General features: G+C 30.2%; 1 protein-coding gene across 1 annotated transcript in view; it reads right to left on the bottom strand.

Annotated features, from left to right (window-relative positions):
* Window positions 1–13,251: 13,251 nt before the first annotated feature.
* Window positions 13,252–15,486, bottom strand: part of LOC100790906 (delta(7)-sterol-C5(6)-desaturase) — a 5,061-nt gene continuing 2,826 nt past the window's right edge. Inside the window, exon 3 of the mRNA XM_003553209.5 lies at window positions 13,252–13,817. Coding sequence (XP_003553257.1) covers window positions 13,525–13,817 — 293 coding nt within the window. The 3' untranslated portion in view covers window positions 13,252–13,524. The remainder of the gene's footprint in view (window positions 13,818–15,486) is intronic.

Genomic DNA, 15,486 nt, shown 5'->3' with positions numbered 1-15,486 from the left:
ATACAGCTTCCGCTGAAGCAAAAAGATACTAAGATTGGGAGATCTCTTATGTTTGTTGCTTCCCTTGGAATTGTCCTGATTTTGATTGTACCATCATGGATGCAGTTTGTGCATGAGTTTTGAATGCATCCTTTTTTCTGGTATCTCATCAATATCTGATATAGGTGGATTATTTTGTTTGCTGCCTACTACTGATGTTTTCAGATGTGATCTGATATAACATGGAAGTGATAATAATAGGACACTTGGAAAGTAGTTTTGTTAATGCTATAAATTGTGAGTGTGTGTTCATTGTTTATCGCTGATGTCAATAGTGCAAAAGGAATCAAAATTTGAATTCGGATACTTAAAATTTGAAGAACTGCTATGAAAGAACATCCCACCATTTAGATTTTTGAGAGTATTTATTTAGGTGGGTCTCGTGAGATTTATATGCAATTATCCTTGTTTTGATAACAGAAAAAAAGGGGAAAGGGGTAAGAATATGCAATTAGGATACATTCTGCAAGAAATTTTTTTCTTAAAATGTCATGAACATTAGTGTTTTGGATTTCATGAAAATTTGTTGCATCATTTATAAATTATGACTAAATGTGACTTAAGAATTGCAACAAAAGATAGATAGACATTTCTTGATTGCTTTTATATTAACATTGCTTGACAATTGACCTAGGTATGGAGAATTTGGCCTTTGGGACACCCAATAAATCAATTTATGAATGTATTCACTTTTTTTCTTTTCTTTTTTATTCCATGTCTCCCTAATCATGTTATATCTTCTCGTGCATGTTTGCTTCTATGTTTAACAAAATTATGCGTCTTAGCTGAAGCAACAAATAGTTAGTTGCTTATGCATTTACCCTTGTTAGACGCACACATTGAATGTGCAAACAAACACATGCTTAACTTAACGTTCAATTATGATAGTTACGTAGGTCCGTGAAGCTGAATGCTTGTTTTTCCTCCTTGTATGTAAGCATTGCAAACGATATGCACTAATTGGAAGATCCATGGCTACATGATAGTGACCATCAGCTTGATGCAACTCATAAAATTGAACGCAAGACACTTACGTCTCTCCATTTAACTTGTTCATTCCTTTTGTATAGTAATTTTTTTTGGCACTTGGTTGTAAGCTTCAGTTTCATGTGTTATGATTTTGAAAATTTTCATTCCTTTTTTATCTGGTGTTTTATTTTTTTAATCTGCCATATCCTTGTTTTTTTGGTTCATGCAGGTTACATGGTCTCCAGCTTGAAGCAGTTGGAGTTACTGAAATATATATTTCAATGATTTTGTATTTTAAGAAAAACCTTTAGCCTGGATATGTCTCTTATGGGTTTATAATTGTGGCGAAATGGTTTTTCATTTCAAATATATAAAAACATGGAGGAGACACGAGAAGATGCAGGGCCGACAGAGCAAGGGCCATCTAATGTGTCGTGCTGGCCTTCAGATTTTGTTGAAAAATTTGGATTTGTTTCTTTGGGTTCTTAGGATGAGACCTTAAGTAATAAGGAGTCTCCTCGACATTTTGAAAAAGATGTTTTTTCTTCTCAAAAAGCATCACAAACACTATGGCGCACTGGAGTGCTTTCAGAACCAATACCAAATGGTTTCTATTAAGTCATTCTGGTGAGGATTGATATATAAATTACCTTCTTAGTATTGCAGATGTCTATTTGTTCATCCTAGAGTTGCTAGTAATATTTTCTTGTTAATCTCTCTCTTAAAAGCTTTATTAGATGGAGTGCAAGTTCAAAAAATGATTTTATATAACATTTATTTTTAACCAAAAATGAAAGAAGGTTTGTGCCTATGATTGTGTGTGAGAGAAAAGGTTACATAGAACTGTGAATTTATTTTTCATACAAGTGCTCAAGTTATATATAGATTGTAGGAATAGTATTAACAATCTTCTGCAGTTACTTGTTAAATATTGTTTGTTGCATTATACAAATATTGGTGATGCTCGACACAAGAGGTTTATAATTAGTAAAGCTGAAGTTACAATGCGCATGTTATTGTTGTATAATTGGACATTTTTAAATGTGGTGATTACAGAGAACTAAAGGTGTCTCTTTAAAAGTAGTAGGTGTTTATAATGTCATTAATGAAATTATAATTTAGTTTTGCCTAGAGAGGGAAATTTAGTACAATCTAGAATTTTACATTGTTATAAGAACCGTCCTAAAAAACTTTGATTTTTAATGTCGTTATATTTAACGACGGTTCAAAACCGTTGTTAAAAAGTCTTTTTAACCGTCATTAAAAAGCCTTTTTTTAGTAGTGAAGGTGACATTTGAACATTGAGATCACTATAGATGTGTGAGGTCATTGATGCTTGGACTTAGGGTCAGATGGAGGTTGGACATTGTGAGGGGCAATTGCCCCCACTAACTTTTTAGTTTTTATTTATATCATAGATATTTATAATTACTATTTACTCTTATAATTTTAAATATAATAAAATAAGTTTATTCATAATATGAATATTACTCTCACAAATTTATTTTTAAATATAATAAAATAAGTCTATTCATAATATGAATATTACTCTCACAAATTTATTTTTAGTCTCATTTTTTTATTCTCTCAATTAAATATTTATAATATTATTCCTTTTCCTTTTTATGTGTATTTTACATACTATATTTTAATTAGCAAAAAATCTCTTTCATTCATTTTAAATTTCCTTTTTTATCTTTACACATATATAATATTTGAATTTTTAAATTGTCTGTCTTTTAAAATCTACCTTCTTTTATCTTTATCTTTCAATTAAATTTCAATGGTTTTTTTTCAAAATAAATTATCAATATTTAAAAATAATCTTAAATCATAATTAATTTTTCATTGTAAATTCAAAATATAAATTATATATTTAATTATATTTTTTATTTTGAACTTTAATTATAACGTAATTTATATGTTAAAATTATTTATTTATTATTTAAATTTTAATTATCTAAATTTAAAAAATTTGAAAAAAAGCAAACATTTATCTATGATAAATAATGATTATGTATATGAATATTGCTCCACAATAAAATATTTTTGGATCCATCACTGACTCGAGTAATGGTAGTGTAAACACTCACATACATGTATCACAATCGCTTTATGTCATGTGTTGCCTCTTTACCCTATAAAGTGGTGATTTATTGCCAAGGAAAAGTCCGATTAATCACTCCAAACTAATTGTATTCCACAGAGAGTTATCTGCAAATATCATATATCAAGTGTACCACATTGCACTAAATTGCGTGATGACAATATTTTGAATTATTATGTATTTTTAATTATTTTCTTTCTCAGCATCATTAAAGCATTTTCAGTCCAGGTTTCTTAACTGGGTTTCTTAATTATCTTTTTGTGGGTCTCCGTAATATTTTTTGTGGTCTCCACGGTACCATGTCACTCATAAGAAACTCATACAAATTTTTACTTTAACGCAAGAAATCACAAGAATCTTAAAAAAAATCCACACATTTAATTTTTTATTATAACTTAATTATTATTGTAATAAAATAATTAATTTATTTTTTTATTTTACACTAATTATACACTTTTTATTGCCACTGTTTTTCAATTTCATTTTTTTTCAATTACTCCACTTCACTTTTTCACTCTAGAACTTTTCTCATATTTCCTTTCCCACTTCCCCACCCCTCTTCTTTTCCCCGCCCAAACCTTCCCCCTTCCTCACATTTTCCTTTTCCACTTCCCCATCCAACTCCAGAATTTTCCTTCTTTTTCCCACCGTTCCAACTTCATTTTTCTTTCAAAAACAAAAAATCACCCACCTTCATTTTTCTCATTGGCTTCTTCTTCCTTTTTCTTCTTCCTCATTTTCCCTCTTCTTTGTTTCGTAACCACCCTTCGCCGCCACTCGTTGAGCCACCAACGTCGCTCCCTTGTGTGACCATGACTGCCCCTCAAGCCACCAGTGTCGCTTCTTCGCAATCACGACAACCCCACTCCTTAGCGCAATCATCGCCGCCCCTCGAGCCGCCATCGCCGCTCGCTTGCAGAACCACCGTGGATGATTGAGCCACCATCGTCGATGACGATGACAGGGGATTTTTCCATATTTGTCCAATATTCCTTTTCCCCTTTGTATTTTTCCATATTTGTTCATTTTTCTTCTTCTTGCGGTTATTTTTCCTCTTTTTTGTACATGGGTTTTGAAGGTGGTTGATGTTGGAAAATAGTTTTTTAATGTTAAGAACCCATTTCTTCATGTTAAGAAACTCACCACGGAACTGGCGTTGGAGATGCTCTTATATGATATAATAGGTATATTAGAAATATACATAATCCTCTGTTATATGTGTTGAATTTGATTAGCTTATCCTTACGATTTGTTTGTCTATGTGTGTGTGACCAAGGGGTGATAACAAGTCATGGACATGCTTTAAAGGACTTGAGCTTTGTCTACATCATAATTACTAAGTTTGAGTCTTGTCTATTTACCTTCATAGGCTTGGACTAGAAGTCTATTTATATGGAATGTTTTATAGAAGACCTATAAACAAGTTGTACCTGCACCATGGTAAATAGGTAATCTTTCCTCTAATTTTGCTTCTTCTCCAAGGTCTTCTTTCTACGATATTTGGTATTCGTCATTCTAAAGGGTGAATACCTGTAAAAGGTACTCTAACGCTTAAGTTATATCTCGGACAAGAGCAATAAATGAGTATTTAATACAATGAACAATGTCTTACCTTGATATCAAAAAAAATATTTATAATTTCTTATTAGGTCTTGGATCTATGGGCCCTTGCATATCATTACCATATTAGGTAATACACTTGTAATTACTATCAAGGCTTTTAATCTACATCCTAATGATGTATTAGGATAATCCTTGTTAATATACTTTAATGATGACAAAAGGTACTTAGATATTCGATTTGGCTGAACACTTGATATATATTGGGAGTATTTGGGTACTCGTCCGAGTTGAGTGTCTAAGTACCCGTTTAAGAGGTATCTTATAGGTAAGCCTAAGAATTTTGAGTGTTCAAATATTTGGTTTTTTCAGATACTTGAATACTCTGTGAGGGGCTTTTACATGTAAGCTTAGGGATTATGAGTATTTTAGATATCTGGCCTAGCCAGATATCTAAATACTTTATGAAGGGACATATATGCCTAAGGATTTTGAGTGTTCAGCTATTCGGCTTAGTCGAATCCATGAATATTTTTTAGGGCTTTATAAGACTAAGGAGTCTAAGAGTTTAGGTATTCAGCTTACCATATACTTGAATACTTTTGAGAGGCTTTATAAGCCTAATGATTCTGAGTGCTCAGGTATTCGACCTAGTCAAATACCTGAATACTTTTGAGAGGCTTTATAGGCCTAAGGATTCTAAGCATTCAAGTATTTGGCCTAGCCGGATACCTGAATACTTTTTAAGAGGTTTGCTTTAAATTCTTAAAGGTATTGAGGGTATTTTTGGATATTCGGTATGGCTGAATACTTCTATAGTATACAAGCCAAATACTTGAATGAAGAAAATTAAAAGGCTTTTATAAAGCCTAAATACTTGCTCTATTAAGCTTAATAAGTTTTTAATAAAGCCTAAAGCTTGACATTTTTAATTAAAAGGCTTTTTAACAGAGTCGTGCCTAGGGATTTTGGGACCTTAGTTGAAATTTTTAAGAAAACTTAATATTATATAAACTATCAATTTTTACATTAATCTTTAAACTTTTTAGCTTTAAAATTATTTATCAAAGTTTTATTGTTAAGTAATTTTAGTATTTCACTCTCAACAAATAACAATTTTACGTTGATATTTATCTATTGCAAGTATGCAATACATTGATATCAATTATCTCTTTGAGACTATGATAATTCACTTCAAGTCTTTAAAGAATATGAAGATCAATTCAAGTCTTTAAAAGAATGTAAAGATGATAAGAAGAGGAGTAAAAAAAAATAAGAAAAAAATGAAGAAAAAATATTAAAATTTTAGAATATATATATATATATATATAGATAATAAAATAATGGTTAAGTTCTAAAAAAATTAAAAGTATTTAAATTTTAACCATTTACTACAATATATAAATAATAAAATAATGGTTAAGTTTTGAAAAATTAAAAATATGTAAATCTTAACTAATTACTACAATTACTATTTGTAAAGACAAATATCACAAGAAACGAGATTTAGTTATGATTTTTAAAAACTTAAAGTCTTTTTCTTGAAAAACAAAGTTATCATCTAAAGTATAACTTTGTAAAACAGATAAGAAATTTTCGCAAAACACTTTTAGATGATGGAAACAAATTATGCAAAACAAGATATATATTCAAAACAAAATCAAATTCAAACCCTAGGTTAGTTTAGAGATAAATAGAGCAAGAAGATAAACAAGCATAGAGAGTTTATATTGGTTTGTGTCAACCACTAAGACTACATCCAATTCTTGGTAAACCATCATATTCCATTAACTTCTCAAAATTACAAGTATTATGTCATTGTCACTTCTGACTCTACTACTCAAGCTCTACAAATAAGATTGAAACAACTCAGTATTATTTATCTTTCCAAGCCACCACTGGCTCTAAGCAAATCAAAAGATTTGTTGTTTGTTTACACAATGACTAAATCTTAACCGTCTAACAAACGGATATACAATCTCAACACTCAGCCTTTTCTCTCAAGATATTCAAGGTTTTTTGAAAGCTCTTGAAAATTTACAAGAATATTCAAGAGCTTTTTAAAAAAAGGAATTTGAATGTTTGTGCATAGGTTTGTAACTTATTTCTTCAAAGCTTATGACATTTATAGGCCTTTACTTTTAAGTATTTGTTGTCTCTAAACGAATAGATTTCTTCACTTAAGTTTACGTTTAATGCTTGTCGTCGTTGGAACATTTAATGCTTGCATTAAATGTGTGTCCTTCTTCATGCAAAAAAACCATAGATACTTGGATTTCTTGTAGGATACTGCAACAAAAAACCACTTCCTTTGGGTCAGAATAGGTCTGCCATAGCATAGTGCATCTTTTGATGTTGTTTGACACTTTCAAAACTTGAACTTCATTTATTCTTCATAAGATTTTATAGATCCTAGAAGAATGTCTCAGCAAAATGAATCTCAAATGCAGAGTATTAAATGAAATCTTTAAATGTCATCTATTAATGATGTATTAGATCATTACTTAGAACCGCTTCCATCTGAAACTTAAAACGCATGATCATGTAGTATGGTTTGATATCACATAAGACACAACTTTTAACCTTTTGTATTTACTTGCATCTAATCAAAATAATTAAGGGTCATGATTCATCTTAAGACACAAAAAGTACTTTGACTTAACAATCTTTTCCTTTTTTATGATGCCAAACAAATACAAAATTAAAAGTTGAAGGCAGAATTATAAGATATATCAGTTAAGTGTAAACACAATCTTATCAAATGCAGTAGAATATATAATAACTATAACACACAACATCATAAGACTTTGAAATAAACTCTATTAAACTTCTGAAAACATCTCATTTTATTCACAAAGAGATTTTTCACATCAAGGAGATGTGTTTTAAGTACATTGAATAAAATGAAAATAGAGAGAACAGAGATTCAACAGTTAAAGTTCCCCCTGAGTTGATGTTTTCTTCTAACTTAGGCTCCCTTTTAGATGATGACTCCACTCCTTTTTAGCACTTCACTTTTCACTTTTTCTCCTCCTTTTGCTTGACATCAACAAAATAAGCATTCACTCTCGATGACCTCAACATCAGACGAGTCAAAGTCTGAATTAGAGGAGAGATAAATAGGAGACCTTAGAGATCTTGGCTGCTTTCACTTGGTGACCTTCTTGTAAGAGAAGTCTCCAATTAGTTGCCACTTGATTGCTTGTTTCTCAACATAGTGACGATCTTCAAAAGCCTGTGCAAGTGCTTCCTTCATTCTAAGTAGCTCAGCCTCAATTAATTTGACATATTCCCTTTAGGGTGGAGGATCATAAACTTCTATGGCAAAAGCATTAGGATCAATTGCTACTTCAACATCAAAATCAACTTCTTCAAAGATAGGTTGGCTTGATGATTAGAAAAATAGATTGTTAAGAGAATCACCAAATAGCATGTTTCAAACTTTCCAAGGGATGTCATAGTCACACAAGCAGTGCATAGGATTTTCTAGGACTCTATTAGATTGAGGACAAATGTTGATGTTTTCCATGCCTCTCCTAACTTTGTTGTCATTTGTTAGGAACCCATTCTTTGCAACTTTCCATAGGAGAATTTTGATGTGTTCTAGCCCCTCCCAACACTAAATAGCTTGGAACAAAGGGCCAGAATCTTCATAACTTCCAGTAACTATGTTATAAAAAGATTTCATTGTAAAGGCACCATTTGTTGTTGCACTCCAAGCAGCCACATCATTTGCTCGAGTAGGGCTAGGGGGCATACTTTCAATAGTCATGCATATATCATTTGGGAGAAAACTACATAAACTTTGAGTATCCCAACCAGATAGTGTCACGATTCACTCACCATTTTTTCAAGATCATTGCTAGATAGCACATAAATTGCCTTTTCTTGAAGTACACCATGGTTGGGGGCCCATTAGTCCACCCAGAAATGAGTAAAAGTGTCATTCCTAAATTGAAATGTCAAGCCACAAAGCCTTGCTCAAATTTTTATATCATGTATACTAAGCAATTAAAGAAAGGTGAGGCCTATGGCAATGGCCTGGCCTTGTATATGACCTTGCTTTTTAAAAAGCCCAAGCGTGATCTTTTTAATAAACAAGCCAAGTCATGTTAGGCCTTTAGCAGGCCAGACTGTGGACCCCTGAGGGGTTGCTTGACCTATTTCCACCCTTATGTGAGACTACAATGATTGTGACATTTTGCACTCGCAAAAGTAGAAAGCTTGGAGGTGCATTCATTCTGGATGAGGATTCCACACAAGAAGAAATCTCCTAAGTCAAGAAGGAACTCTGCAAGAAGACTCTGAATACTATAATTGGTAGCATTATTTTATGAGTAGTGTTTTATTTATGACCAACATAATGAAATGTTATCAAATGAGTGTTTTTTATTTATAGAGTATTTTAGTATAGAGCCTTTGTTTTCTGAACTAATATATTATTGAATAATAGTTAAAGTTGAATGACATGTTGTTTATTTTCTAACACTATTTTTGTTTGCACATTTTTTATAATTAAAATAATAGAAGTTTTTAATTTAAAAACTGAAGCATTTCACACCCAAAAAAATGTTAAGTTGTCATGTAGCAATGATGGATTATTACAATTTCCATCGAGGAACCCGACTAATCACACTTAGTGGATTTGTTGGCTCAACATACAACGTCTCTCATGGATTCAATGGTCTTAACATCCCCCATGGCGCATATAATTGAGTGCAACCCCTTGAGCTAGATGCAGCTCTAGGCATTCTTTAAGAAAAAAGTTTTGCCTCACTAACAGCTAAAGCTTTTGGCCTAGTCGTAAGTTCTCAATCCTACAAATAATATCAGAGCAAGGTAATTTAGTAATGGGTTTGAATCCCCCAAGTGACACTAGGAGAAGATTACTGGTTTAACAAATTGTGTCTCCTGGGGAATCATCCCATGGTGCCTATATTAGATGCAACCTGTGAGAATTCATTAAGGAAATTAAGTTGTGCCCTTGCTAACCGCTATATCTTTTAGCCTAGTGGTAAGCTCTTGATCTTACAAGATCTCTTCTTCCAACCAAGTTATTTCCATCCAAAAGATTCAAACATAAGATTCTGCTTAAGGGATACGATAAGGTTGTCAAAACTAGCCTGGCCTAACAAGCCATTTGAGCTAGGTTCGGCCTGTAAATTCCTAGTATAAACATATCGGCCTATTTAGCTTGACATTATTTTTTTATTTTTTAAAATATAAATTTATGCATAAAAATTGGTCAATTCGGCCCCTTCCACGGGCCAATGAGTTAGGATGGGACAACTCATATTAACCATTTGGCTCATCGGGCTAGGCCAACTCATCCCATTTAACAACTCCAATCTAGTTTTACTCACACCAATGACATGTTTGTAACATAAGATTTATTTGATTATATAATGGAAAATTAATAAAAGTTTAATATATTTGTAGCTGATCAATTCACATTTAAATATGAAAATAAAAAATTAAATTGAACCAAATAAAAAAATTATTAATAACTTTTTTAATTTTTACATTTTAAAATCAATTTAACAATTTAAATCTCTTTGCGCATTTTGCATATTTTGGTCACCCAAATTTTGTTTTGAATGAGATTGTTTTTATACAAATTATTATGGTTAAAATTATTTTAAAGTAAAATGATTTATGTTTAGATTTTTTTCTTTAAACAATTTAGTAGTCATATAAAAAATTGTCTAACAGATATAAAGTGGTCTAATTTAACTAATTGAGAAGGATCTTTGCGTATTATAATTTTTCTAGATAAAAAAATAATAATATAAAGTGTATATATTGTATACCCATAAATATTTATCTAAAATCACATTTTTAATTAAAATAACAATTTTAAATTATTGAAGGTAAAACTATTACCTTAATGCAAGAGCCCAACTGTAAAATTAATTTGTCACAAACATGCCCTAAAATAAGGGGCTTTTTTTTATCAAAAGGGGTATATTTTTTCGTTATTCTCCACTCGGAGTAAGTTTTAAAAAATTATATAAAAGGGAATAAGTCGTAATAGGTATTATTACTTTAAAGTTAGAAGTCGTAACATCTCTTATGACTTTCTATTTTTTTAACTGGAGTCGTAAACTTATTTACGACTTCAATTAAATTTTTTTTTATGACTTTAAAGTCGTAGGAATATTTTTTTTGTTTTAAGACTTTAAAGTCGTTTTTAAAAATTATTTAAATGTATAATAAATAATATTAATTTGACTTATTATTAGTATTTTTTATGATTTTATTTTATAATTTATTCATTTATTTTAATGTTTTATTATTTAAAAATGTTATATATTTTGAATATTATTTTATTTAAATGTTTTTTATTTAAAATTTAGATAATCTATTAATAAAAATATATAATAAAATTAAAAGGAGATATTAAAAATTTGAAACACTTTAAATTAAAAATTTGAAACAAAAAAATTAAAATATATAACACATTTTAAATAATAAAACATTAAAATAAATAAAATATTTTAAATAATAAAATATGTTTTATATAATAAAATATTAAAAATTTGAAACACTTTAATTTAAAAAAATTTAATATCTCCTTTTAATTTTATTATGTATTTTTATTAATAGATTATCTAAATTTTAAATAAACAAAAACATTTAAATAAAACAATATTAAAAATGTATAATATATTTGAAATAATAAAATATTAAAATAAAACCATAAAAAATATACTAATAATAAGTCAAATTAATATTATTTATTATACATTTAAATAATTTTAAAAAAAATTAAAAAAATAAAATAAAATCGTGAAAGATATAAATGTGAAAAAATAATAACTTAAACATTAAAAAGAAGTGATTTACGACTTCAAAGTCATAAGAAAAAGGTTTTACAACTTTAAAGTCGTAAAACAAAAAAAAATTCTTACAACTTTAAAATTATAAAAAAAAATTAACGAAAGTCATAAATTTTACGACTTCAGTTAAAAAAAATAGAAAGTGATAACAAATATTAAGATTATTAACTCAAAAGTCCCACTACATGTTACAACTTAGTCTCTTTAAGTAATTTTTTAAAACTTATTGAATTGAAAATTAAAAATATATATATATATATATCTTTTGGTAAAAAAGTCAAAATAAGGAGTATGATGTGACGATTTACGTGTGCCATAAATGCTTGTGACTGAACCGGATTGGAGGTATGGCGTCTGCTTCTGTCACCTGATCTCATCAGACAATCTAGCAGCACACACACTTGCTCTATTATTGTTCACTACCCAACTCGTCTTGCCCACTCAGATGTACATCATTAATAACAGTCACTTTCTGTTTTGTTTACTTTTGACAAAATCATTGAGTATTTATTATATTAAGACAAAAACATTCTATATTATTTTAAAAATAATAATTAAAAAAATTAAAGATTCAGTCATTTAGATAAAATTATTTAAGTTAGACATATAATTTAGTCCCTTGTGGCAGTCTCGCAGGTTCTCAATGTAGTATCTGTATGTACAAACTTATTAAATTAGTCTTTGTATGTGCAAACGTTAACGGCTTGGTTCCTGTAATTATGTGTTATATTCTTATTTGATCATAAAAATAAAAATGCGTTACACCTAAAAGGATCCAGTGCAATGTTTTTTATATATATATATATATATATATATATATATATATATAAAGGAATTAACGATGATAGAAACTAAATCGATGTTTGTCGTATAATTATTGATTTAATAAATTTTTACTTATAAGAACTAAAGTGAGAATCTGGGACATTTATAGGAACTAAATTATATGACTAATCATTTATTTAAATATTTTTCCTAAGCTAAAAAAGTTAACACATCTAGCTGAATATGTCACTCATACTTGTAACTTAAGTTCAATTCTCAAATTTCTTCCGTTGATAAGCGATATGTAAATACTCATAAATTCTCGCTGAAGTTTGTGGTCCTTTTTGACCTTGCAAAGAGACGTGTTTTTCACTAACCTGAACTTTTTCCTACCAAAAAATGTTTCATATTAGTAATCTATAGTGCAAATTTTTATTACGTGTAATATCAATTATGATTCTAATTTTGATTGAAAATAGAAGAAGCATAAAAGAATTGTTTATATAAAAAAATAAATTAATGTGCAACACATTGATATTTTAGGAGAAATGAATGTATGAGTAAAAATATCACACTAATTGGAAGACACTATCACATTAATCTCTGAATCGAAAAAATATGTCAAACAGGTTCTTTAAATATCAAATAAATCTCCAATTTTTACTTGTTGGCATTTTGATCCTAAATATACGATAATAAATATCATTTAAATCATTTTTTTTTTTTTAAAAAAAAGACCATTGTGATTGTCGATTTGCACTTTCGAATACTTCTTTCTAGTTTTTCTCTATTCAAAGACTAACAGAACATGGCCCTCTAATTCCAAGGACTAAACAATTGTTTACTCAAAGTATTTTTAAAATTAGTTTAGAGGATAGTGTAATTTATTCTTTAACAAAAGTAGGAAAGAAAATGAAACAAAACAAAGCATTAATAGGAGACCATCTATTCTCACATCTAGAGAAAACTGCATTACCTTCAAAAAAGAAAAAACTGCATTACTATCTCAACTCTACCACACAATTTGAGAAAGAAAATAACCTCAATCACATACACTAACAATGGGATTAGAGACAGGGAAGCTCCACTTTAACCCTCAACCCTGTCTCTCTAATATAGAGCCATCACCTTGTGATGAAACACCAGAAAAATATAGCTAACACATTTATGCTTTACATGCAAGTAAGCACATTTCAACAATCCAAACATGATAATAAATGACTGCCAATGTAAGTCTGCAATTCATCACATAGCCTTGCCCTCGTCCTCCTCGGGGTTGTGAAGAGTTCCAAATAGCCAATCCATCCATATGGTGTAGTGGCCATAGTTGTGCCGATATGTAGTGTGGTGAATGGTGTGGTAACCAGCACCCATAACAGGCCACAATTTTCCATGAATGCAATCATGAATATTAGCAGTCCAAATGCCCTCAATGAATATGAGGACTAAATGTGTAGTAAAATGGATTGGCATAAAAAACAAACAAAGGCTATGAGGTAATGCCTGAAGTATCCCATCAAGAGGGTGAAATGCCAAACCTGAGATACATAGGGAAAAAGTCAGTACACCCTTCATCTGGTGGGAATGTTATGGACAAAAGTGGTAATGCCTAAAATCAAAGTGATGATGGAAAAGAAAACGATGGTAGAGCAAATCAAGATGATGGCACTTTTCAAAACCATAGTTTGTCAGAAGAACACAAAATGCAACTAACAGACTATCATACATAAAGAGAATAACGGTTGCTTCCAGCAAACAAAATGAGACACATTCATCTGTAAGGGAACAAAAAATAACTCACATAAAGTATATTAATTAAAAGGTTTGTTACTAGAATTGCATGTCCTTTGCAAGTGTCGTACACTCATACTATCAGTACTTATAGCCCACACCGATAGCAACCACTAAAATGAAAGGAAAATAGTGTAGAAACTGCTTAAGTTTACTTTGTCAGCTTGCATTTAAAATATATAAAAAAATATGGGGGGACTAGAAACAGACAAGGTCAAGCTTCCAGAAAAAAGATAGTACTACTAGAAAACACTTGGTTTATGATGGCTAAAAACTGAAAAGTGGCATAGCATGTTGAGAAAGTAACATAATGAATCCAAGGAATTATGATTATGGCCAAAGGATAATACCTTGAACCCTCACCCCAATTTTGGAAGTATATCCATTGGTTGACAAAACAAGAAGTCACATGAAATGTGATGTCAATACGAACGTTATTGATTGAGGTACAAAACTACTTGATTGATTCCTACAAAAGTACATATTTTTGTCTCTGTACACATATTTAGCTCTTATCTATATGATTGGTTTTTGTCCATAGCTTTATATCCCCAACAAAAATTATTCTCTCTGTGTTTCTGATCAGTCTCCTTCCTTTCAGAATGTCTGTATTTCTATTTCCCTTTTATCCTCACTAATATTCCCTTTCCTCATAGGTATGGTATTCCTTTTATGAGGTTTTATGAGTTTCTTAGAGAAGATGGAGCAGATATTGGTGATATGTATACGAAAATGTGTTTTCTTAGAAGTATAGTTTCAACCTACAGCTGTATTGACCAGAATAAATAGAAAAGTGCAGAGAATTGTCTAACTTCTTAGTAAAAGACAAAGGAGAAGATGCTATATTAAAGAATCTTAATGAATATATACATATAGATTTTCAAATGCATTTTGGATTGTGACTGGTAATTGATTTGTTTCTGCATATTTTAGCTAAGTAAGCCATTAGATAAAACAAAATCACAAATCTAGCAACAATTTTGGAAGGCTTCCAAGCCTTCCCCCCTCAGCTTCTCAGTCAGGTTCACTGCCTCCCCAAATCACCAACTCCTCTGGAAAACATATCTATGTTCCTCATCACATAAGGTTCAGAAGGACAGCTTTTATTTCAGAGCTAGAATATCATCAAACTTACATTCCAAATGATAAAGGAGTACTATCAGTGATAAACTTGGAAGTTCAATGGGGAAACAATCCATCAAAATCACATGATGTGGAATTCTTACCAAGCTCTAATCCTTAAAATCAGTAACATCTACCGCAGCATACGCATAAATTATGAAATAACTCAACAATAGACAAACATTTTTTTAAGACACTATGAACTATCTTCATATCAGGCATTATAAAAAGTTAAAAGAATTACTACATGGATAAATAGAGTTTTTAGATTGACATCACTAAAGCTCATTACGG

This window comes from Glycine max, chromosome 19, assembly GCF_000004515.6.
Source record: "Glycine max cultivar Williams 82 chromosome 19, Glycine_max_v4.0, whole genome shotgun sequence".
NCBI lineage: Eukaryota > Viridiplantae > Streptophyta > Magnoliopsida > Fabales > Fabaceae > Glycine > Glycine max.
This window is presented reverse-complemented; position numbering and strand designations above follow the sequence as displayed.